This window comes from Naumovozyma castellii, chromosome 3, assembly GCF_000237345.1.
Source record: "Naumovozyma castellii chromosome 3, complete genome".
In the NCBI taxonomy this organism is placed as follows: domain Eukaryota; kingdom Fungi; phylum Ascomycota; class Saccharomycetes; order Saccharomycetales; family Saccharomycetaceae; genus Naumovozyma; species Naumovozyma castellii.
This window is the reverse complement of record NC_016493.1, coordinates 867,626-891,528: the sequence shown is the minus strand read 5'-3', so window position 1 is coordinate 891,528 and position 23,903 is coordinate 867,626. Positions and strand designations below refer to the sequence as shown.

The window sequence follows — 23,903 nt, the reverse complement described above, 5'->3', positions numbered from 1 at the left end:
TTCCTTGTTTCTTTCTATCTGGACAATGTATTGTTCTGAAACTTACTGGGATATGTAACTGTCGACTTGGCAAAGACTTCTTGTTAGTTGTTTGGAAACTTCTTGAGGACTTCCGGGTAACGGTACAGGAAAATTTTCCGCGATGAGTTCAATGAAAGTTATATAGTGTGCCCTGCTATTTAATATAGTTAAAGATAGTAGGATGGTCTTAGAGGCAGCAAAACCATTAAATTGGACCATGAGTAGTATTGCCGACACAGTGAATAAGGAGGACTCCACTGTCCGTGTCTTTGTTGGGAATTTGCAGAATAACCTCGATGCGAGTCTCGAGGATTTATATAAGAGATTTGGTACTTTTGGCCAATGTGTGGATCCTGTATTTGAGAAACATAATGGATTTGCTTATATTAATATGACATTTGAAGATGGGTTGGCAGGGTTTAAAAAATTAAAGAACAGTTTGAATAATGTTAAATTCAAGGGGAATCTTTTAGTAATTGATCAGGCAAAACCCGATTGGCAAGAATCTTGGAAGTTAAGACAGGAGAGTGATGAAAGGGATAATGTCATTAAGGAAAAGAAGAACATGAAGAAGAATTGGGAACATTATAAGAAACTTGAGAATATTGCCATGTCTTGGAAGGATCATAGAGAAGTTATACCCGGACGTGTGAGGAAGACACCGAGAAGCAAATATGGAATGAGACATATCACATTCAGGATTAATGTCGAAGGTTCTTTAAAAGTTTATAAATGTTATCAAACCAAACTTTGGGGGTATGAAAGAAATAAGGATTTGAGAGATTTAGTATCCAAGTTTATTAATGGTAAATGGAGAAATGGGTTCGATCATATCGTGGACAGATTAGATTATAGTAGAGCCAAGAGGTCTGCTGGAGCCGTTCATTTCAGAAATAAAAATGGTGATACTTTATCTGTCTCAGTAAACAATAATACTACCAATAAGACCGATCATAATACTGGTTCGACAACGATAATGGGGGATGAAGATTATTACGATGATGATGAGCATTTATCAGAAGAAGAAAAGACCAAGAATAATGAAGTGTTATCAAAGGTGTTGCAAGGTTTCGATTTTGATAAGCCAATGTTGGTAGATGACGAAGATGATGAAGGAAGTGCAGACGTCGTCATGTCTGATTATGAATTAGAAGCAAAATTTAAGGATCTTGACAACGAGGCACCAAAGAAGGAAGTGCATAAACCGGTGAGTAACGTTGTTAAATTTGATGATGATGTTGCTGAGGAAAAAGGCGAAGAGGAACATGTGGAGGAGGAGGAGGAAGAAGAGGATGAACCAATACCCACATTCGGAGCTTCTGTTGTTGAAGGTACTGTCAGTAACACAGATACATTAAGAACGTTATTCAATCCAGAACAAGTTGAGAATCCTGCCTCGTTTAAATTAATCGAGGATTCTGATGAAGATATTGCCCATGATGCGAACAATGAAAAGTCGAGCAATGAAATACCGACGACACTGCTGGCTTCTTTACCCAAATATGAACCTTTACCCGCAACTAAGAAGTCACAAGAAAGAACGAATCATTTATTTTTCCCTCATTTCGAATCACCCTTCTTGGTTGGTCAAACACAATTAAATAAATTGGTTACTAATTCCGTCAAGAAAGATGAAATATTAACTGCTTGGGAAGATCAATTCTGGGAAAATAGAGGTACATGGATGAGAGAAATGAAGAATAAGAAGAGAGATGCTCTACGACAATTAAGGAAGAGGAAAGGTAAAAATGGTGGAGAAATGGCTTTAATTTAGAAAAGTCATGGCATTGGAAGTTGATGTATATGTACACATAGAAAATAAGGACTTATTTATTTATAGATAGATAAATAATTTAAAATGCATTAGCACCAAACTTGATGGCCATCTCGACGGCAGCAGCCCCCCAATCTTCACCATGGTTGTGCATAGAATGAGCTTGATCGATACCTGCTCTTGCCAAAGCTTGTTCTTCAGTCATACATGTTAATAGACCAAAAATCACAGGCATGTGGATTATGTTTTGTAATTTCATTATGGCTTGTGTGGTAGAATCTGAAATGTATTCAAAATGCATTGTGGAACCTTTAATTAAGACACCAATTGGAATGACAGCATCTAGGGGGGTACCAGCCTTTGCTTCCTTTTCAGCAAATCTTTGAGCACCATATGGTAATTCAAAAGAACCAGGAACAGTTTCTACAATTATGTTTTCCTCTTTCACACCCAATGATAACATTCTGTCTATAGCCCCCTTGACTAAGGCATCAATGATGACGCTGTTCCAACGAGCATGGATGATACCAATTCTTAACTTGGACCCGTCGTATTTTTGATCAATCTTACCTAACCCTTTAACAGCCATCTTTTCAATTAAATATATGTGATAATTGTGTTTCTGTTAGCTGCTTGTACTGTTTCTCATTCGTGAGTTAGTTCTTCATGGAAACTTGTTGTATCTTTTCATTTTAATTAATTATATGGGTGGCGAAAAAAAGTGACTAACACCCATTCGAAACTTTCCCGGACGCCACTGTCAATAACACATATTTACTTTATTTTACTTATTTTACATAGAATCGTTCAATAAAACTCGTTTGGGTGCTCTACTTCTTGGTCTCTTGCATACTGTGACCCACCCTTCGTGTCCTTGGCCTCAGCGGTATCCTCCTCCTGGTCTCCGAGATCTTCAGGGTCCTTGGGCACGTTAGTCAACTCAACACTTGGTGCATACTTAGTATTTTCCAAATTCGTGAAAATGGAGGTCATTATTTTATCTAGATATTCACTGGAATTGACATTAAACATGTTTGATGGTCTAACGTCTAATTTATAATCTGGTCCATAATATTCATAATAATCATTATATGGTAGTTCTTGATCCAAGACAACATTGTTCAACAACCCTGTTTCGAAACACCAAGTTCTAGCCACATTTCTCATTGTGTAACCACCACCACCGACCACCATCATGGGGATACCAAAGGATTTCACGTAATTGACACAATTAGCGTGACCTTGCATGGAAAGATTGAAACAACCGAGACGATCCCCTGATAGGGAATCACCACCACATTGTAATACAACAGCGGAAGGTTGATACCATTCCATAATTCTCTTTATTACGGGTTCAAATACGTTTCTATACGTGGCATCATCAATACCATCTCTTAGGGGCACGTTAACAGCGTAGTATTTCCCCTTACCGACACCAGTATCTCTCAATTCCCCAGTCCCGGGGAAAAACTCACCATACTTGTGGAATGAACAAGTCATCACACGATCTGTGGTATAAAATGCCTCCTCTACACCGTCCCCATGATGGACATCGATATCGATGTAAAGTACTCTTGGATGAAACCTTAATAGTTCAATGATCCCCAAGACGATATCGTTCAGGTAGCAAAACCCAGAGGCTTCTGATTTCTTAGCATGATGCAACCCACCTGCGTAATTAATAGCCACGTCACATTTACCTCTATTCAATCTTGCGGCCCCCTCCATGGATCCTCCACCAGAGATACTACAATATTCGTAAAGCCCATCGAACACGGGACAATCATCCCCGACATTAAACTTGACACTTTCCTTCTTGAACATCTCCAAATTGTCGGGAGTCACCCTAGACAGGAAATCGATATATTCATCGGTGTGAAATTGACACATTTCCTGTTTCGTGGCTGGTTTAGCTCTGTAAATTTCCATTTTCTTATATAGACCGTAGTTCATCACCAAGGAGTGGGTCATTCTTATCCTGTGTGGTTTCATCGGGTGCCCTGAACCGTAAGCGTAATTACCCACGTCGGCGTCATAGAAATAGGCGACTCGTTTCTTCGTGTCTGAAGATTTGATCGTTATCGGGTCAAATGGTTTGTTCTCATACACCATCTTGGTTTTGTATCTGTCTACTTTGTTTGATATTGTATATCGCCAGGGCAATGTGTGTGCAAGTGAAAGTTCTGTTAAAGGATTTGAAATGTTGTTTTCTGATTCCGAGAATTTTCAACTTTTTGGAAAATTTCAATGAGAGATGAAATGAACTAACTACTACATCTCACACGATGACAAACAAGAAAACAGAAGAATAAGGATGCAACCTCAAACCGTTGTTGTGCTTCCAGGAGACAAGCTGCCTCTATCACCATCGTCATCACAATCTGCGCTCACTTTGGGTCCCGGTATCTATTGCAACCCACAAACACATGAAATAATCCCCACTCAGGCGGGAATAGCACACATCACACACCCTAAGCCTCATAGGACACAACTTTATGTGGATTATGATTCCAAGAGGTACATTCCTTGTGTCGGTGACCTTGTCATTGGATGTATTGTGGGTACGCAAGGTGGTGATTCGTACCGTGTGTCATTAAGTAATTTTTCCAATGATGTATCGTTACCATATATGGCTTTCCCTAATGCATCTAAGAAGAATAGACCCACTTTGGTGAAGGGAGATCTTGTTTATGCGAAAGTTGCTAGTGCGGAGAAGGAATTGGAGGCTACTTTGGAGTGTTTAGACCCAGGGTTTGGGATCCTGGAGGATGGGATGGTGTTAGATTGTCCGCTGAGGTTTGCTAGGATGTTGTTGTTTGAAGGTGACGATAAGCAAAAGAAGGAGGGGACTAGTTCGTTACTGAGGTTGTTGGCGAGACATACGAAGTTTGAGATTGCCATTGGGATTAATGGGAAGATATGGATCAAGTGTGATACAGTGAGTGATACTTTGGCATGTTATAGAATTGTACTAGAATGTTGTAAGAGTCCCGTGTCGCAATATGATTCCATTGTCAAGAGACATTTCAAGGAAGTGGCGAAAGTGGTGGAAGAGTAGATAGATGCAAGCATATATATTTGTTATGTACCATACCCTCTCAAGTTACGAATAATAAATGTGTATCGTATTGTATTGTATTGTATATGTTTTGCACGGAAACCGCGACATTGAAAGCGGAAGTGAAAGTTGTTGGTAGATGGATGAACTAACTTATCATGAACAGAGGAGAGGAGTAAGCGCAACAAGATATGAATACTAGCCCTGAAATGAGTAGTGATGGACACCCGTTTGGTATCCCCGTGAATAGTCCGTCTATGAAGGGAAGCCCGCCATCCACAGCTGGTGGAGGACCCGTTAATGTTGGTTCCAATGCAGTGAGGACGACGACGTTGACTCCACAGCAACAGCAGCAGCAGCAACTTTTACAAAAGCAGAGGATGTTATTGCAACAACAGCAACAGCAACAACGTCATCAACAGTCGATGCAGAATTTCGAGGCTCAATTTTATCAATTGTTGATGACGATAAATAAGAAACCTAAGAGACTTTACAATTTTGTAGAGGATTCTGATGCTATTTTGAAGAAATATGAACAATATAGACCTAGTTTTGAGTTCCATATCTACGAGAACAATTATAAGATTTGTGCACCGGCGAATACGAGATTACAACAACAACAGAAGAACCCTGAGATATCGAGTGATGGACTCGTGTTGAATAAGAATAATGAAACATTGAAAGAGTTTTTGGAGTATGTAGCGAGGGGTAAGATTCCCGAGGCTATAATGGAAGTGTTAAAGGATTGTAATATTCAATTTTATGAGGGTAATCTTATCTTGCAAGTTTACGATCATACCAACACAGTGGACGTGACCACGGCAAAGGATGTGAAAGTGGAGAATAATCAATCGCCCCCTGCACGGTCGATGTCACCATCCAATGCAAGAGCGACATCTCCGGCGGCACCGGCGACTTTCAAACGACCTAGAGTGTACCGTACATTGCTCAGACCGAATGATTTGACTACGTATTACGATATGATGGCTTATGCGGATCATGCTAAATTTAGTGATACGATCTATCAACAATTTGAATCTGAGATTCTGACTCTGACCAAGAGGAATTTGAAATTGGATGTTCCCTTGAATCCGTACGAGCATCGTGATAAATTGGAGGATGAACTATTCGCGATGCCGCAATGGGACAATGGTGAGTTGAAACATCATCATCGGGAGGAATGCACTGTGGAGGGGTCGAAGGGGCAAGTGAAACATGTTGAAGAGCATGGAGAATTGCCTCAACATTCATCTAATTATGAGCAGTTGATGTTGATTATGAATGATAGGACGATTACTACTACTAATTCCACGTTTGCGATCACGTTAGCTAAGAACGCTACGAAATTACTGAACAATGCGAATGGCAATAACTCATCGTCGTCTAATAATACTTCTAGTAACAGTAAAGGGAATCAAGGCGGGACGGTGAAAAACAGTAGTAATGGTAATTCCAGTTCGGGCACACAAGTCGCCATTGCTGCAGCTGCCGCCGCCGCAGCAGCAGCAGCTGGTGCCACTGTGGGTAATGAGAATAATCAATTTAGTCGGTTAAAATTCATTGAACAATGGCGAGTCAACAAGGAGAAGAGGAAACAACAGCAGTTCATGACGAATAATAATAGCAATACGAATAGTGCACATATGAATGTGAACAATGTGAGGACGGGGTCCGCTACACCGTTTAGTTCCAAGATATCTATGGGCGCGCCCTTGAGTGCGCAACAGCAGTTCTTACAACAGCAACAGGCCTTGGAACAGCAGCAGCAACAGCAGCAGGGCAAAGGGACGAAACGTAATGGTGGAGGATCTAATGGCGGAACACCCAAGCCGAAGAAACCACGTAAGACGAAGAAGAAGGCAGAAGGAGAAACAGCGGGGGCCAAGAAGAAGCGTGCGCCCGCCAAGAAACAAAGTGGGAAGAGCACTCCGTCTGCGTAAAAATTGAGTTGATACACAATTATATATCTATGCGAATGAATCCTGTGGTTCATTCTCCAATAAGTATTTAATTAATTCGTAAATATTCTGTCTATCTGCGACAGTATGGATCCAAATCCCGTAGATTTCATGTTTCAAATTTTTAATAATGACCAGATCGTCCTTGACTTCCACGCCCATGCATTCCAATGGGTTATGGCCGTCATCAATGGCATCAAAGACTTTCCTCTTGTTGATGACGCTATTGGGGACGATGGCCATGGAGAAATTGTCCGGGTTTATCCTGTTCAGCAATATGAGTCCATAGTTATATATATCTTTGCCCGTCAAGACGGTGAGGTCCTTATCTCTGGGGTGGAAGTTGTTGGTGTTGTTGCTGTTGATGCTTGCGGAGGTGTTGTTGTTGTTTTCGGTCATTGATGTTTCGAAATTGAAGAGGTCGCCGCCCTGCGAGATGTCACGGAGGTAGATCGCGAGGACGCCCTGGTATTCCAGTTTGTTCCACTCGTTCTTGTTGAAGTCCCATTTGTAGATGGAAGCGTGTGGCGTGTGGAAGAGCAGCTGCTTGATCTTCGGGTCGTATCTGCCGATGACGTTGTAGTTGAGGGCCTTTCTGTAGAAGTCGAGTGTGGGCTCCGTGGTGGAGGTAGCAGTGGAGGTCATTGGTGTTGTGTTGTGAGTGAGTGAGCGAGTGAGTAAGCGAGAGAGAGAGGGCGAGAGAGTGCTGTTTTGTTTGTTTGTAGCACGCTGGTTGAGTTGAGCTTTTCGAGCGGGCAGAGACACGACACGCCAACTCCGTGTATTCGCTTCATTGTGCCGCGAGCATTCCCGGTTTTCCCAGATCGCCTTGCACGGCCGCGCGCGGGCGTGCAAGGCAAACTCCGGTTTCCGGCGCCGCGGTTTCCTAAAAGAGCAACAAACACGGGTGACGTAAGCGAGGTGTCTGGGTGACTGACACCGCGGACTTTTTCCTTCCGGCTTACCTCAGCGTTCCTGCGCGCAGAAACGGCCGCAGGGCCCGGAATTCCGGCTCCGCGCAGGCGCAAAAAGAAACGAGCGCTGCTACAAAAAGCTTTGAAAACTCCGTAGCGCACATTCTGAAAAGTTTATTCCCCCATTATTTTATCTTATCCAGTTGAAGTTTTAGTCCACCTCACTTCATTTAGCAGCTCTTTTGACATTCTTTTCTCTCTGCCTCAATTGCTGCTTCCACTTTCTTCCTTCACTTTCCTTCCCTTTCCTTCCTACTCACTCATATATATACACTCTGCTCTGCTCTGATCTGCTCTGATCTCGTCTCGCCTCGTCTCGTATCGTCTATACACCACCGTCCCAGCAACCCGTGAATGCCATGCCCGCAAGTATCACTGTTATCAACAAGGACCAGAAACTGCCTCCACTATTGTTGCCCACACTGAGTCTGTCGCCCTCGTCTTCATCAACCACATCTTCAAACTCTTCAGCAAATTCAGCAACCACTCCACCCACAGTTCCCTCTCACAGATCAACCTCCGCTCTGAATGATACAAAGGGCGTCACAGAAAAATTCTTTCTCATAGATCCATCCTCAAGAAAGAGGAAAATGATGGATCAACAGCCACTCTTGGAAAAGTCCAAAATGGTCCAGAGAAACACTCTGGAAAATTTAGCCTTCTTGGCAACAAAGAGACCAAAATTATCAATGGATAATTACTCTCACTCTCAACCGCTCTTGAATCTAAATTCAAATTTCATACCAAATCCAAATCCAAATTTTAACGGAATCGCAAACATAACTCCCCCACCAAATGAAATACTGACAAATACCTCTTCAACTAATAACACTAATAATAACATTCAAAATTCATACTCCTCCTCCTCTTCCGCTTCCTACACCTTACAACAACAACAACAACAACAACAACCTCCCACCGCATTAGGAAGACCAAAGGGCTCCCTAGGTTCAATGCAATTACCTCCAATGTCTGTCCCACAACAACAACAACAACCCTCAACAACCCCAAACGCAAAGAGACAAAGAATCGGTCCAAGTTGCGATAAATGTCGATTGAAAAAAATTAAATGTAACGCAAAGGTCGAAATCATCTTACAGGATGACAGAATTATTCCATTAATATCGGAAAAATTACATTATTGCTTAATGAAAAATGATGTCTTGAACAACCTACCATTATTAGTAAACCAACTAAACGTCCCCCAGGACGTCATTAATCTACTACAAATAAACAATCAACTAAGATTGATTAAACATATAGATAAATTAATCCTCTTCCAACCTTGTAATTCATGTATCAAGAGGAAAGCCGCAGCATCCACTCAAAATTACAGTACAACGGATAACGGCGCAACAAAGAATCCAACTTTACCCTCCTTTGATGATACTTTATTTTGTACCTTCTCCAAGGGGTTCACAAGAGCAGATATTAACATATTCGGCAAGATCTCAATGAGATTGAAGGGAAGAGCCATCAAGGATATGACATATTCGGATTATAGAAGAGCAGGCTTTTAATATCGCCACCCCCCACCACTGCATGCATATTGTTACGTATTTTTTTTTTTTTTGTATCTATCTAATCTAATTCAATTTCTAAAATATTATAAACTTGATCAATAGACTGAACACAACATGGAAACAAAACATTACAATCAAAGAAACTGATACTTTACTCTCTTCTTGTCCGAAATTAACCATCTTATAAATGAAAAACCCACTCTTGCACATCCCGAAACACAAAGTCACCCACTCCAGGATCCTAATCACCCCGGAAACAGATCCGTATCGATCCAAACCAGCCATAATCATACACACGGGCACCCAAACAACATTACCGTACCCATAAACAGATATCAAATCATGCACGTCGCCCAATGCAACTCCTTTCTTCCAACTACCATCCCTAATCAGCAATTGCCAACTGACAAAGGGAACACCAAAAGTATACCCGAAGAAGATCCAGATCGAATGGATCAAATTGATAAACTCACTCTTCCTCATCTCTTCCACACTACCCAACTTCTTACCTTGCACTAATTCATTGATCACTAATTGTAACCCTCCAACAACGATAAATCGACTCATTACCACGCTCGCTGTGATCCAAACGGACCCGTACAGATCCATCACCGCCGCCGACTCCGAATCATCCTCCAAATCACCAACTTTCTTCATGGGGTCCATGGTAGGACGGAACGAAATACCGTTCACTAATCTTTCTTGCAGTTCGTGCGTGTCCAATTGGAAAAATCGAGAGTAATAGTTCAATAGTCCGGGACCCAACTTCCCCTGCTTCGTGTTCGCATCATCACTGGCAATGACCGGTGCTGGCGTTGCTGCTGGCGCCGCCGGTGTTGGTTTGGACACATCATCACTCGCGATAACGTTATTTGGGTCCTCGAATGGGTTCGGTTCATCCCCAAGAAAATCATCCACTCCTTCTAGATCGTCGTCAATGTTTAAAAATGAATTGTTGTCACTATGTGTTGTTGCCATCTTGCTATGCTTTTTTTGCTGTTTCTTTACCTCTCTTGCTTGCCTTGCATGCCTTCCTTCTTTAAAGGGGTGTCCTTTACCAAATTCTTCGTCACGGCAAACGAAGTTGAAAAAAAATGTGCGATGAGCTTTCTCGAACTAGTGAACTTACAAACGATAATAATGAATCTCCACAACAGCATATGTCTCCCCATCTCATCAACTTGGCAAGACGACTTATAACGACAACAACCATGGCATCCCCCTCCTTCCAAACGAAAATTGCAAAAGTGGACCCCACAAAGATTTTTTTCCCAGAAAATTCACATATCGATGGCACACTCCCCATAATAACTGATCCAATAACGGAATCTGCACTACTGGAAGCTGCTCAAATAATAAGAGACACGGACCAAACAGTAGCGTTCCCCACAGAAACTGTCTATGGACTCGGTGGTTCCGCATTGAACGATCAATCAGTCATTAACATCTACAAGGCCAAGAACAGACCAAGTGATAACCCATTAATCACTCACGTATCATCCATCAACCAACTCAATAGGAAAATATTCAAATCCCACAAAACTGACTCATCCCTGCAAAATATCCCCATCATATATCACAAATTAATAAAAACCCTATGGCCAGGTCCATTAACCATTTTACTCCCCACGGAAAACACAAGAGGAACACTTTCTGTCAAGACCACTAATTCTCAACCCACATTCGCAGTAAGAATCCCATCAAACGTCATCGCAAGAGCATTGATAGCATTAAGTGACACTCCGATAGCGGCCCCCTCCGCTAACACATCCACTAAACCATCTCCAACATTAGCATCCCATGTCTTTCATGATTTGAAAGGGAAAATACCATTGATATTGGATGGTGGACCCTGTAATGTCGGTGTGGAGAGTACCGTGTTGGATGGACTATCCAGACCACCAATGCTTTTACGTCCCGGTGGACTGACTTTGGAACATATATTGGAATTAGGCGGTCAGGATTGGATTGATTGTAAAGTGGAAAATAAACAAAATGTGAAACAAGGTGAGACGGTAAGGACACCGGGAATGAAATATAAGCATTATTCCCCCGATGCAAAAGTTATATTGTTGATCCCACCGCCAGATTCAAATCAACGACCTACAGTGAAATCATATTTACATGAATTGAATGAGATTGTAGGGCAGGAGAAGGGTAAGAAGATTGCCATATTGACGGGTCCCATACTAAACAGGGAAGAAAAATTGTTCCCAAACAATACAGATATCATTGTGAAACATCTCGGTGATGAAGGTAATGAGATTCAAGCAAATTTGTTCGCCATGTTAAGAGAAGCGGACGAGATAGATAATGTCGATGTCATGATAGTGGAAGGTTCATCAGAAGATGGTGAAGGACTAGCTATTATGAATAGATTAAAGAAAGCTTCTGCTGGTAATTATGTATATGTAACCTAATGATGAAACTTTATAATTAATAATATATATTTTTTGCACTTTTCATTATTTATTGTTTTTTTTGTTTGAATAATAAGAAAAATGCCAAGTGTGTGAGTGTGTCTAATGTTCAATCACGTACTCACTTTCCTTGTCTTGCCTTGCCTTGCCTTGCCTTGCCTTGCCTTGCCTTGCCTTGCCTTGCATCCTCCTAAACGATATCGTAATACGCATCTATAGTTGAGGTAGTTCTCTTCACCCACCATTTTCTCAATTCATCAAAGACAAACACAGAACTACTTATCACCAATAAAAATATTAAATCCATAAAACTTAAACTTTCGGTCTTGAAAACAGATTGGAAAAATGGGATATAAATGGCACACATTTGACCCAATAATGATAATCCAACAGCTAAATTAAACATCTTATTAGCGAAAAATCCAACTTCAAAAATTGATTTTGTACTATGTCTGCAGGCAAGCGCATTAAACATATCGAAAAATACGAAGCATGTAAATGTCATTGTGGTATCTCTTGCGGTAACTTCACCATCTTCTGCCATTTCCTTAATGAAAACGTAAACAGTACCCAAGATAATACAAGCAGCAGTCCCTAATAAACGTTTCAACACTTGTGATGTTAAAATTTTTTCTGAACGTTTTCTTGGTGGTTTCTTCATCACTTCATGATCCACCGGTTCAACACCTAAGGATTGTGCAGGTGGACCATCCATTAAAATATTAATCCATAAAATTTGCATGGCATTTAATGGATTAGGTAATTTGAACGCTGTCGATAATGCAATTAACGATAAAGCTGCAACACTAGTAGATAATTGGAAAGTTAAGAAATTTTGAATATTGTTAAAGATACCCTTACCTTCTTCAATGGCTGTTAAGATAGTACTAAAATCATCATCAGTTAATACCATATCAGATGCTTCCTTAGCAACATCAGTACCCATTCTCCCCATGGAAACACCGATATCGGCTAATTTCAAAGCAGGTGCATCATTGACACCATCACCTGTCATAGCAACAACATCACCTCTTTTTCTTAAGGCACGAACAATATTTAATTTGTGTTCTGGGGTAGCACGAGCAAAAATGTTTACATGATCAATGACATTAGCTAATTGATCATCACTCATCTCATTTAATTTATCACCAGATAAGACAGATAATTTAGGATCTAACACAGGGATACCAATTTGTCTGGCAATGTTTACCGCTGTGTTTTCAGAATCACCAGTAATCATAATAATATGTACACCACCTTGAAGTAATTGTTCAATGGCAGGTTTCACAGTAGGTCTTGGAGGATCATTCATACCAATTAAACCAGTAAAGATCAAGTCACCAACACTTTCCTCAGTTAATAAAGTGGGGGAATCTGGTAATGTGGTCTTGGCAAATGCTAGCATACGTAACCCTTCAGAGGCTAAAGAATTCGCCGTTTCAATAATTACATCTCTTTGTCCTTGAGTTAACTTTTCAGTCTTACCCTTTTGATTTAAATAATGGGAACATTGACTCAAGACTTTTTCAAATGCACCTTTAACACATAATGAGTATTTACCTTCAGAGTTCACTATTTTAACAGCCATAAATTTTCTTTTGGAATTAAATGGAATTTCTTGTACTTTTTTAAACGTTGGCCTGATATCTGACAAATCAAATTTGGATAATTGTTCTAATAGTGCAATATCGGTAGGATTCCCCAAATATTTGCCATGTTCTTGAGAAAATGATGCATTGTTACAAATATTACCAATAGTTAAAGTAGATTTAACGTCTTCAGTTAAATAATTCTTCAAACTCCCACTTTTACTCTTTTCCAAACTTAAGACGTTTGCCTTATTAGCCATACTATCCAAACACCAAATTTTTGAAGCTGTCATATGGTTTGAAGTTAAAGTACCAGTCTTATCGGAACAAATAACATTCACAGAACCCAAAGTTTCTACACTTGGTAATCTTCTTACAATCGCTTTACGTTTGGCCATTCTCAAAACACCAAGAGCCAATGTAACAGTAACAATGATAGGTAAACCTTCTGGAATGGCAGCTACAGCTAATGACACCGAGATTTGGAACATTTCTAACCACGATCTTCCTTGAAGAATACCGACTAAGCAAATCAAACCAATTACAATGAAACTAAATAGTGATAGATCTTTACCCAATTTGTCCATAGCGTTTTGTAATGGAGTTTTTGGTTTTTCAATGTTGCTTAACATTTCAAAAATAGCACCAAAGGAAGTATTCTTCCCAATCCCAACAACAATACCTTTACCGTGACCTTCTTTAACAAGAGTTCCCATGTATGCCACACAGGTTCTATCAGAAATTGGGATAATAGAGTTTGGTTGGTCGTTAAAACTATCTTTATTCACCTCTTTGGCAGATTTATGAACAGGTTCATTCTCACCAGTTAAATTACTTTCATCAATGGATAAATCCACAGCTTCAATAATTCTAAGATCTGCTGGAATTCTATCTCCAATTTTAAAATGAACTAAATCACCTGGAACAAGTCCAGAAGCTAATACGTGAGATTCTTGACCACATCTGATTAAATGACACTCTGCTGGAACCAATTTATTCAATGCTTCTAAAGATTTCTCAGATCTATACTCCTGCACAAATCCAACACTGACGACAATAACAATAGCCAACGTAATACTGACGGCATCATCGATATTTCCCATTATGAAAGATACAACTGCTGACCCAATCAACAGTAGGATTAATCTATCTTCAACAAAACTAGATAGAAACTTTTTCCATAAACTTTCATCTTCTTCAATGACAATTTCGTTGGCACCATAAACCAATTTCCTACGACTAGCTTCTGCAATAGAACCTAATCCTGATTTCGGATCAGTTTCTAATTTTCTCAATGTTTCATCCACAGACATTGTACAATATTCTAAAGATGCATTCGGTCTGGAAAGTGCCTCTTTGGCCACCTCTAACAGCTCCCTCTCTTCTATACTTCTCTCATCGGCAATTGGTGCGTCGAATGGGTTTGCACTCATGTCTAATAGTGTATACACCTGATATGCAGAAATGGAAAAGTTAGCAAAATAAAAACAAAAATAGAAAGCTAGCTTGATTATTAATATACGTTAACTAGCAATGACTGTATAGCTTTCAAATTAATCGTTCCTTTTAGTATTTCAGGGTCTTGACTGGCAGATTGACGTTTCAGAGACTATTTTATTTTCTCAATTGGAATGTTAGCTTTTGATTTGAATTTCGAGTAAATGTAACGCCTTCGTTCATTTTTTTTTGTCTATTCGTCTTTTGTTCACGTGGATACGCGCAACAAAAAAACATTACGCTAACAACCGTCTCGCCTCGGTAAAAGGTTGATAATAATATCGTCATTTATTTTTAATATATTATAATATTTCTATTCCTATGCTACATATTTATTGATAAATAAATTTTACTTTCTATTTTACTCATTTAGGTTCCACATTGTAACGTAACCTAATACCCATGGCCGTCAGTTCAGAATCTAGATACTTCAATACGAAAGGTATAGCAACTGTGGTGGTATCATTACCACCAACAAATTTATTACCTTGGCCATCTTCCCAAATTTCTGAATCATCGATAAACACGTTAGATGTCTCTTCATCCTTGGCAAGCATGCTCTTTGCTTCGTCAAATCTTACCGCGCAACGACGACAGCAAACTGTGGAAAGCGAACCAATCCTAGGAACACTCTGTTGGGTTGTAAGTATTGAACCACACTCACGACAAACAGACGTTTGTGTGTAATCCGAACAGTTAAGTAGACGATCTTGTAACAAAAATGATGTACCATGCCCGATTAAGGCATCTCTTTCCATTTCACCAACACGAATACCACCATGTCTCTTTCTACCCTTAACTGGTTGCATGGTTAGACTGTTCACAGGACCAGTGGAACGGACTTGGAACTTATCATTAACCATATGACGCAATCTTTGATAATAGACCACACCAATATAGATATCAGCTCTTAACTCTTCACCGGTCGCACCGGAATACATAGGTTCATTACCATGGTAATTGTAACCTGCCTTAACTAATTGATCACCGAAATAATCAGCTGGTGTATCGTCTTCATTAAAGATCCATGGGGTGGCATCTTGGGCCACACCATGTAGAGCACCAGATTTACCGGCAAGAGATTCCACGAACATACCAATGGTCATACGGGATGGGAATGCATGAGGATTAATGATGACATCAGGCTGAATACCTGTTTCACTAAATGGCATGTCCACAGTTGGCCATTTTCTTGAACAGACACCCTTTTGACCATGTCTGGATGAAAATTTATCACCAATTTGAGGAGTTCTTCTAATACGATATTTAATACTAACGGTTTGTAATTCTTGAAATTTATTAGATTCATCACCAATCAAATTGACTTCTTCAATATAAGCCGGTTCTGAGGAATGGTAAGTCTTGATCTTGGTCTTGTTCAAAGTATCGTCAAAATAGGCACAAATTGGATCACCTTCTTCAACGTAAGTTCCGATATATGGTAACCCATCATCATCTAGCTTGTCCAACCATTCCTTTGGCCATTCATCATTACCAAAACCGAAATGTTGGGTGATTGGATCACCACGACTTCTGTTCAAGGATAAATCAACCTTTTCCACTTTGTACATTGTACCATAACCAAAACCTCTTTCATCTGCGGATTTGTTAATAATCATCGCATCATCCATATCATAACCAGTGTAGGAAATAACAGCAACAACAGCATTCGTACCATTAGGAAAGTTATCCATACCATAGTCATCGTACAAATTAGCCTTAACAATTGGAGTTTGACCTGATTGTAATCTATAAAGCTTATTATCAGATCTATGGCATAAAGCAACACCAGGGGTACCCATCGTTTGCTTACCCATTTGGCATTGGTACATATTTCTTGGAGATTGATTGAAATCTGAAAATGGAGTCAAATTAGCCAAAATGGATAAAATGTTTGTTGGTGTGAATTCAACGTGAGTATGAACATTATTTTCAATCTCTTGTGGTGTCACTGCGACATTCATGTAAACTTGTTCAAATGGACCAACAATATCCTCTTTATCCAGAGGTAAGTAACGAACAGGACGCATCATTCGGGAATGACCACCAAAAATATACAAACCAGGGTATTGACCACGTGTTGAAGGTGGGACATAACCAATTTCTAAATCCAAGGGTAGACCTGGGATTTTTCCTTCCACTTTCCAGAATCTTAAAGTGTCAGCAATGATTTTACCTTGTTCGTGAGAAACCCAACCGATAATCTTACCATCAATTTGGACACAACATTGAGATGGACCAGCAGCAATGGTATGTGATGCAGGAGAAACACCTAATTGATATAATAAACCTGGAATTTGAGAAACATCCGATTGTTGAGTGGATATTTTACACTTATGTGCAAAATGATTTAATAAACCACAAGGTGAACCATCCGGTGTATGAACAGGACAAAGGAAACCCCATGATTCAGGTAATAGTTTTCTGACAGTGGTAGTCTTTAGTTGAGCAAAAAATGAACCTCTGTGCACCATTCTGAAATGGGAGATGAAACGGTAGAAATTAATCTTTTCTGCAACAACGGTATAACCAGAAACTTGCTGTAAATCTAAACCAGATTGAGAAACTAAATTACCGGTCGATAAGAAGTACTGTAGTTTCGACCCAATGTTTTCATTAACTCTCATTAAGACTCTTGACATGTATTTACGATCTTTGAAATTGATGGCAAGTCCACGATTGCTATCAGTTCTAATTTGTTGGATGATATTTTGCAAATATTCATCGATTTTCTCTTTAATAATCATACCGTATAAGAAACCACCTAGAAGTACCTCTTGATGTTGAGTAGCATCGGGATTATCCGGTGAACATTCACCGGCCACCAAAGAGTATAGTTTTCTAATCATGAAAAGTAACATTCTAAATTTATCTTCGTTATTACCCTTGCCTAGATGGACGAGAACAATACGGTCCAAAACTTCTTGACCAACTTCATAATCAGATTTATCAGGGGAAGCTTGAAAAACGACACGGAATTTGTCTCCCAAGAATTGCAAAACTTGAGTACGATTTTGTAGAGTTGGATATCTTTTCTTAAACCCACGTAATAATAGTTCAAGACGATCAGTCAAGAAAGAATCATGGAGATCAGAACCAATAATACCATCAAATATTTCTCTGTCACTTGTGTCGCATAAAGCCTTAAGGATCATTACTACTGGAACTAAATATTCATTTTTTCTCCATGAGAATCTGAAAGTAACCTGACCATCGTTCAAATAATGTAGAACATTAGTTTGAGAAGTTTGATCGGGTCTAACAGATCTCAATTGAATACCAAACTGAGTATAAGCTGCACCTCTATTGGTGAAAGATGGTCTGATAATGGCCATTGGGTGGTTTCTACGTTGAACGATCAACATTCTAATCAATTTTTCAATACCATTGATGATGAAATAACCACCTAACTCATCAGATTCTTCTTTGTGTTGAACCAACTCGTATGGAGACAATTTGTTCAAATGACATCTATTACTTTGTAACATAACTGGTAACCCACCACAATCTCTAACCTCTGTGAAAGTTTCTTCACCATCATTGACAGACCATTTCAATTTTAACATTAACTTACCTTTGTATGATACCAGTCTTTGTCTGGATTCGGATGGGAACACTTTTCTTTCAACTGCTGAAGAGACACCATCATTTGAAGTTGGTTTCGCAATGGAAACTTGCTCTACACTTATGGATAACTTGTTACCTAGGTATGAATCTTTACCCGTTTGAACTGCCCCAGTTTTTCCATCAAATATAACTTTTTCACCAATATCTTTGACCCCTTGGTTTAATAAACCACCATCTGGGCCTTCAGTTAAAGCATTGAAGGAGCCAACATGAGGTTCAACTGCCTCTTGAAGCAATGGATAGGCTGACTTATCCTTTGGAGGATTAATAAAACGAGATTCTCTCTCCAGAGTTCTGAAGTGAGCAGTTCTTGCGTTAGAAGGTGGTTTAATAACTTTACTCATCTCTTGGCTCTTTTCACCTCTGCTTGAAAGAGATTATATTTCCCAGGTTTGGAAGTTTTAAAGATATTAATGGAATAATGGTTAAATCAATATCTCTAATTTTTGAGATGAGCTTAAAAAAATTTTTTTTTTTCAGGCGGCAAGAAATTTTCAATGGCGTCAGTGACGATGAGCTAAATCATAAATGATGAGCAGTAAAACATGAAGACATGGAGCATGGAGCATAGCCGTTGCACTTAAGAATGTATTATTGACATTCAATCACTATTTGAAGTTATTCAACAAAAAATTCCAATAATTTGGGAGGAAAGGTAGATTTAGTGGTTCTGCAACATCCCTAAAAAAGACATGCAATCGCATCCTCTTCTAAGTTTCAGATTAAAGATGGCATTTCAAGCCTATACTTTTGTTCAGGGATTATTGTTGTCAATGAATATCAGAGTCAGATGATCTTTCCTATTCATAGTCCAATAGTTTTTGAGCCAAAAAAATATAACAAATAGCCTTGTTGGCGCAATCGGTAGCGCGTATGACTCTTAATCATAAGGTTAGGGGTTCGAGCCCCCTACAGGGCTTTTTCTTTTTACTAAAACTTCAACAATTGACTGGACAATTACCAGCTTTAACCTGATCTAAATAATCAGTTTCCTTTTCACAGTAATTAGTTTAATTTTCAATTTTTTGGGGTGTTCTAGTATTGCTGGCGGCCTAAAATAATAGCCTTATTCTGAAAAAACAAATCCCAAAAAATTTGAGATACTGTTATGCGCCTCATGAAGGACACAGAAAGTCAAACAAACAAATCAATATTTTACTGAAACGTTAATGGTTATTAACAAAAAGAATATGACGTGACGACTAGTTGATTGAAGAAACAGAATGGCCTTTCAATAAGAAAAAAATTATGAGAGCTATGGGATTCGAACCCACGCATCCGAAGATATCAGAATGTTTAAGCAGAACCTAAATCTGACGCCTTAAACCACTCGGCCAAACTCCCTGTTTTCTTATTTTTTTTGTTGAGAGGGTTCTGTAATATTGTTTTCTCAAACAGTTTTACTAACAAACAGTTTTACCATGAAGTTCAGAAAACGTTTGTGCTGCGAAGAAGTTTTAAATAGTGATATTAATAATATCCTAGGATAGAGATTCTACATATCAAGTTTGGTACAATGTCTTCTACAAAGAAACGAACTGACTACCACATATGGTAAGAACGCGAAGTATTACAGGCATCGACCCGACACGATTGATCTTGAAGTTCCGAAAGACAAACTGGTGTCTGCTATTCCAATAGCAGGATGGGTATTGATAGACCAATAACTCAGAGTTAACTTTTAATACTCCTATGTTATATTTTTTTATATCTTTTATCCTTTTTACTTTCAAAAAAGAAAAGAACCCTTTGCAAACATTAACAGGGATAATATTTACTCTTATTTAAAGTAAAAAAGGTTATGCACAATAAAGATGGAACCCTACATGAAATATAACACCCGATATGCTGAAACGGGTGTTTTCGAGCTTATATTTTTTGGAGAAATTTGCAGCTCTTGTGACCAAAATACAGCAAAATATAAGCTAGCCGCCAATACTAATAAAGGTATTTGGTACTGTATTGAAATATTAATTTTATAGGCTGTTTTTATATTATAGAAACATAATTTCTTTTCAAAGCCAAGTTCCCTAGGTCATCAGTGCCAACCTGGATTAGCTCCAGTTAGGTTACCATAAACAACTGTATTACGGTTGTCGTTTGTCCATTAAGTTACTTAAATGAAAGTTAAAGACCCAATGACAGGAAATTACGGGGCCTTGGTTGAAATGCCGGTTATTTCCATTGAAAACTTATTAGAACCATTCCAAGTTTACAAAGAAGCATGGATTTTCTGGTTTAGTTTAAATTTGTGAGACTATTTTCTTCCCTTTTAATGACAGTTGTAAATCTATGTCTTCTTGGGTTATTATGTGTTAAGGTTATTTAATATATAAACAACCCTAAATGAGTAACTAGGTCAAATTAGATATACGTTCAGGAATACTATATAAGCTTGGTTCTATTTATGATAATTACCTAAAGGGTTCCAACTGATACCAACTTCCTCATGATAAGTTGAATGGTAAGTCGACGACGACGACGCTCGATGGGTTGGATCAAGATTCTTCAATGACACGGTTACCCTGAGTGTTGGGGTAACTATCCGCGTCTAACCCTGAGTGACTGATCAGGTCTACTCTTAGTATTTCAGCTAATACTATCAATCCATCCTATAGGTCTCATGGACTACTATTAGGTATGGTTGAGCTTATCGAAATCTACCTAACATTATGATATAATTTTTTTTTCCTTAAATTTCTTTAATATATTCAAGTTGTATAAAGAGAGGTTAAATCCTTAATTTGCTTTGATGCTGACTTTTCAAATAAAATAAAGTCTTCCTTTTGTAGCGAAAGCACATCAAAAAAACAAAAGATATAGAGACGAATGCATATTAATATTATTATTTAAATAAGAATATTTAAAGACAACTTAAGTAGGAGTGGGAACGCTGTCTCAGTTAAGTTGGCTTCCGTTCGTTTATTACATACGTTTTTGCCCCCTTTTTCTGATGGCTTTTCAAATGTCTCAACATGTTACTTTTCACGTTAAATGACTTATTGCACGATTTCCAGGGACATCTAAATGGCGTATCTCCCGTGTGGATAAGGTAGTGTGTCTTTAAAGTGGAAGGTCTGGAACAAATTTTACCGCAGACCGGACATTGTTTCCTTAGCCTTGAAGCCAGATTTAAATTCTTCTGAATGGCAGATCTTGATGGTGGCTGGAGGTAATCTACCACTCCATCGTTCATTAGTATGTTATAATTTGGGAATTGGTGAGGATCGTAACCGTCTTGTGGAAATTTTACGTTATTGTTGTTGGGGAATACTATAGGTTGAGATTGCATTGGCATTTGTGTTTGAGGTTGAGGATAAATTTGAATATATGGTTGGTTTGGCCCTTGCCTGGGGTCAATCATTGGTGCTGCCTGAGGCGGAGAAACTTGACCAAAGACAATTGGTGGGTAGCTTGGTAGCCCTGTCGCATGGTATTGTTGGTTTGGAGGATACATTTGTTGGTTTTGAAATTGTGGGTAAGCGGCTAGGGGAATTGTTTGTTGGGGATACTGCAAGGGTGATTTGTTTTGCTGCGAGACTTGCAGTTCATAGTTTTGTGGTGCTCCCTGTGATACACCTTGTGGTACACCTTGTGGTTGTGCTGGGTATTTAGCCTTATTTTCTGTTGGTGCTGGTGGAGGAGCAGGGGTTGTTCTGGAACTTTTTTGACCAGTATGAACCAGAGATGAACATGGCGGTAAAGTAATAAACGCACTTCTTCCCCCATTCTCAGGGGAGTTTGGAAGAGAATATGCATCTTCTAGGTTCTTCTTGTATGCTGAGGAATCAATTATCGAAGCATCAAATGAATGGCGGTGATTCTGCGGATGTGCTAAATCTTCAGAATGTTGAGAATTCATTAAGCCGATATTAATATGGGGAGGGAATGGATGACTTTTTAGTATTATGCTTTCCATCTAAACGAATATATTTGTTCTTAAGAAGCTCTTAAACAAAACTTTTATTTGTTTGTTGGATAATGGATAAAATAATGATATATTAAAAAACCTCTTTAGCGGATTAACGACGGAATAATAAAACTGCAATCGAAGACAGCCTCTTCTTATTGTTTATATACCGAATGACTGATGTAAGCTAGGATATACTCAACAAGTGGTGCATATACTTGAGTAAAGAATGAAGACCATAGCGGATGAAACGCTATCTCCATTTGTTTTAAAGTTTAGGAGTTAACTTTCTGTTTACTAAAGGACGACGATCATTGATGTCGATCCTTTTCTTTCCTGCTTAAAATTCTTGAATACGATGCGTAAATACATGTGGTGTTAGTGCTGTATGGTTGTACCGGTTTTTCTCTAAGGGATAGGGGACTTGCATGGTGTAACCGCCAAAAAATCGAGATTCGGAATGTCACATTGCGAGTCTCCCCACGGCCTGCTCTCAGGCTGGAGAGTTGTCTAGCCTAATAACCGGTGCTTTTCCCTACCAACGCCTATCTGCATAAGAAGTCTTCCACAGGCACGACTTTTGTCGTTTAGTTAACGGTCGAGACAACTTTTTCTCGGGGCCTGTGCGAAGAAATCTTTGGTTGTGCGCCTAAACCCTGGATGATCGCCCTGCCCCAACATCGACGCTGGAGAAGACAGTTTCAGTCCGCAACGAACAGGGTGTGGTTCTGGGCAGGATGATGCACGCTACAATCAGTCAAACAATATGACGAAGAGGTGCAAGGGCCCAGCCTGCCCAGTGGCCCATCTGTTCTCGTTGTGCTGGCATTTTCTCCGGTAACGAGGCTTGGGGTAACATACAATATTTGATGAAGATCATTTGGCAGAGAATGGCCCGTAGGGATAAAATGTTGATAAATATCGAATTTTACGTTCCTACCTAAAGTCTCCGGTAGATCTGCGGTAACTTTCTGTATCCCATAATTTCACTTTCCCCTTCAGAGAACAACGTAGAAGCCACTTGGGCTAATTCTCTTATTGTTATCCAGGAACCGTTACAAAAACGCTAAGGTCGATGTGCACCGGTGAGATTTTTGAAGGTTTCCTTGAATATTGATCTGCATGGGACCGTTTCATCACCGTTAATGGATTACGGGAGCACATGTGCTTCACGGGGGATAGAATCTTTAGTTGATATAAACTTTCCATGGAAGGGTTTTTTTTAGAATTTTTTTCGCTTCGTGCGACATTTTAATTGGGAAATCCCTCTCGCCTTGAAGATCCCAACTGAGATCCCAGACAACACTCCTTGCTTATTGATTTACCAAATTTGAATTCCTGATCCCTTGCCTATTCTTTTTAAGATCTCCGTGCCTGAATTCAGCACTGTGACCCTTTTCTGTAACAGATTTTAGAAGGCAAAGGAATGTCAATCACGAGAAGTTCACTTGGTCAAGATATCCAGGGCACTGCTAATAAACACCCCTAGAGGATTCTCTTTACGAGGCTGTTCGGTTCTTGATGTTTGAAAGGTACGTACCTGCCGAATATA

The 23,903-nt window shown here is 39.4% G+C and overlaps 12 protein-coding genes and 2 non-coding genes across 14 annotated transcripts; 6 read left to right on the top strand and 8 right to left on the bottom strand.

Annotated features, from left to right (window-relative positions):
* Positions 1-202: 202 nt before the first annotated feature.
* NOP8 (Nop8p) lies at positions 203-1,795 on the top strand (the record flags this gene model as incomplete). Its single annotated transcript, XM_003675740.1, has 1 exon — positions 203-1,795. One exon carries the CDS (start codon positions 203-205, stop codon positions 1,793-1,795), a length of 1,593 nt encoding a protein of 530 aa, XP_003675788.1.
* Positions 1,796-1,874: 79 nt separating this feature from the next.
* RIB4 (lumazine synthase RIB4) lies at positions 1,875-2,384 on the bottom strand (the record flags this gene model as incomplete). The annotated part of the gene is made up of 1 exon (XM_003675739.1): positions 1,875-2,384. The coding sequence occupies one exon, from the start codon at positions 2,382-2,384 to the stop codon at positions 1,875-1,877; it is 510 nt and encodes a 169-aa protein (XP_003675787.1).
* Positions 2,385-2,602: 218 nt separating this feature from the next.
* RPD3 (histone deacetylase RPD3) lies at positions 2,603-3,907 on the bottom strand (the record flags this gene model as incomplete). Its single annotated transcript, XM_003675738.1, has 1 exon — positions 2,603-3,907. One exon carries the CDS (start codon positions 3,905-3,907, stop codon positions 2,603-2,605), a length of 1,305 nt encoding a protein of 434 aa, XP_003675786.1.
* A 202-nt stretch (positions 3,908-4,109) lies between these two features.
* On the top strand, positions 4,110-4,853 carry RRP40 (exosome non-catalytic core subunit RRP40; the record flags this gene model as incomplete). Its single annotated transcript, XM_003675737.1, has 1 exon — positions 4,110-4,853. One exon carries the CDS (start codon positions 4,110-4,112, stop codon positions 4,851-4,853), a length of 744 nt encoding a protein of 247 aa, XP_003675785.1.
* A 191-nt stretch (positions 4,854-5,044) lies between these two features.
* On the top strand, positions 5,045-6,793 carry SPT20 (Spt20p; the record flags this gene model as incomplete). Its single annotated transcript, XM_003675736.1, has 1 exon — positions 5,045-6,793. The coding sequence occupies one exon, from the start codon at positions 5,045-5,047 to the stop codon at positions 6,791-6,793; it is 1,749 nt and encodes a 582-aa protein (XP_003675784.1).
* A 27-nt stretch (positions 6,794-6,820) lies between these two features.
* On the bottom strand, positions 6,821-7,456 carry DCP1 (Dcp1p; the record flags this gene model as incomplete). Its single annotated transcript, XM_003675735.1, has 1 exon — positions 6,821-7,456. The coding sequence occupies one exon, from the start codon at positions 7,454-7,456 to the stop codon at positions 6,821-6,823; it is 636 nt and encodes a 211-aa protein (XP_003675783.1).
* Positions 7,457-8,144: 688 nt separating this feature from the next.
* Positions 8,145-9,305, top strand: SUT1 (Sut1p; the record flags this gene model as incomplete). Its single annotated transcript, XM_003675734.1, has 1 exon — positions 8,145-9,305. The coding sequence occupies one exon, from the start codon at positions 8,145-8,147 to the stop codon at positions 9,303-9,305; it is 1,161 nt and encodes a 386-aa protein (XP_003675782.1).
* A 78-nt stretch (positions 9,306-9,383) lies between these two features.
* YIP5 (Yip5p) lies at positions 9,384-10,286 on the bottom strand (the record flags this gene model as incomplete). The annotated part of the gene is made up of 1 exon (XM_003675733.1): positions 9,384-10,286. The coding sequence occupies one exon, from the start codon at positions 10,284-10,286 to the stop codon at positions 9,384-9,386; it is 903 nt and encodes a 300-aa protein (XP_003675781.1).
* Positions 10,287-10,402: 116 nt separating this feature from the next.
* On the top strand, positions 10,403-11,728 carry SUA5 (threonylcarbamoyladenylate synthase; the record flags this gene model as incomplete). The annotated part of the gene is made up of 1 exon (XM_003675732.1): positions 10,403-11,728. The coding sequence occupies one exon, from the start codon at positions 10,403-10,405 to the stop codon at positions 11,726-11,728; it is 1,326 nt and encodes a 441-aa protein (XP_003675780.1).
* A 190-nt stretch (positions 11,729-11,918) lies between these two features.
* Positions 11,919-14,750, bottom strand: PMR1 (Ca(2+)/Mn(2+)-transporting P-type ATPase PMR1; the record flags this gene model as incomplete). The annotated part of the gene is made up of 1 exon (XM_003675731.1): positions 11,919-14,750. One exon carries the CDS (start codon positions 14,748-14,750, stop codon positions 11,919-11,921), a length of 2,832 nt encoding a protein of 943 aa, XP_003675779.1.
* A 429-nt stretch (positions 14,751-15,179) lies between these two features.
* On the bottom strand, positions 15,180-18,785 carry RPA135 (DNA-directed RNA polymerase I core subunit RPA135; the record flags this gene model as incomplete). The annotated part of the gene is made up of 1 exon (XM_003675730.1): positions 15,180-18,785. One exon carries the CDS (start codon positions 18,783-18,785, stop codon positions 15,180-15,182), a length of 3,606 nt encoding a protein of 1,201 aa, XP_003675778.1.
* A 502-nt stretch (positions 18,786-19,287) lies between these two features.
* Positions 19,288-19,360, top strand: NCAS0Ctrna1K. The gene has a single exon. It is a non-coding gene; the product is annotated as a tRNA-Lys (tRNA).
* Positions 19,361-19,690: 330 nt separating this feature from the next.
* NCAS0Ctrna1L lies at positions 19,691-19,785 on the bottom strand. Its single transcript is given in 2 exon segments — positions 19,691-19,735; positions 19,747-19,785. It is a non-coding gene; the product is annotated as a tRNA-Leu (tRNA).
* Positions 19,786-21,343: 1,558 nt separating this feature from the next.
* Positions 21,344-22,360, bottom strand: NCAS0C04230 (uncharacterized protein; the record flags this gene model as incomplete). Its single annotated transcript, XM_003675729.1, has 1 exon — positions 21,344-22,360. The coding sequence occupies one exon, from the start codon at positions 22,358-22,360 to the stop codon at positions 21,344-21,346; it is 1,017 nt and encodes a 338-aa protein (XP_003675777.1).
* Between the last annotated feature and the right edge of the window lie 1,543 nt (positions 22,361-23,903).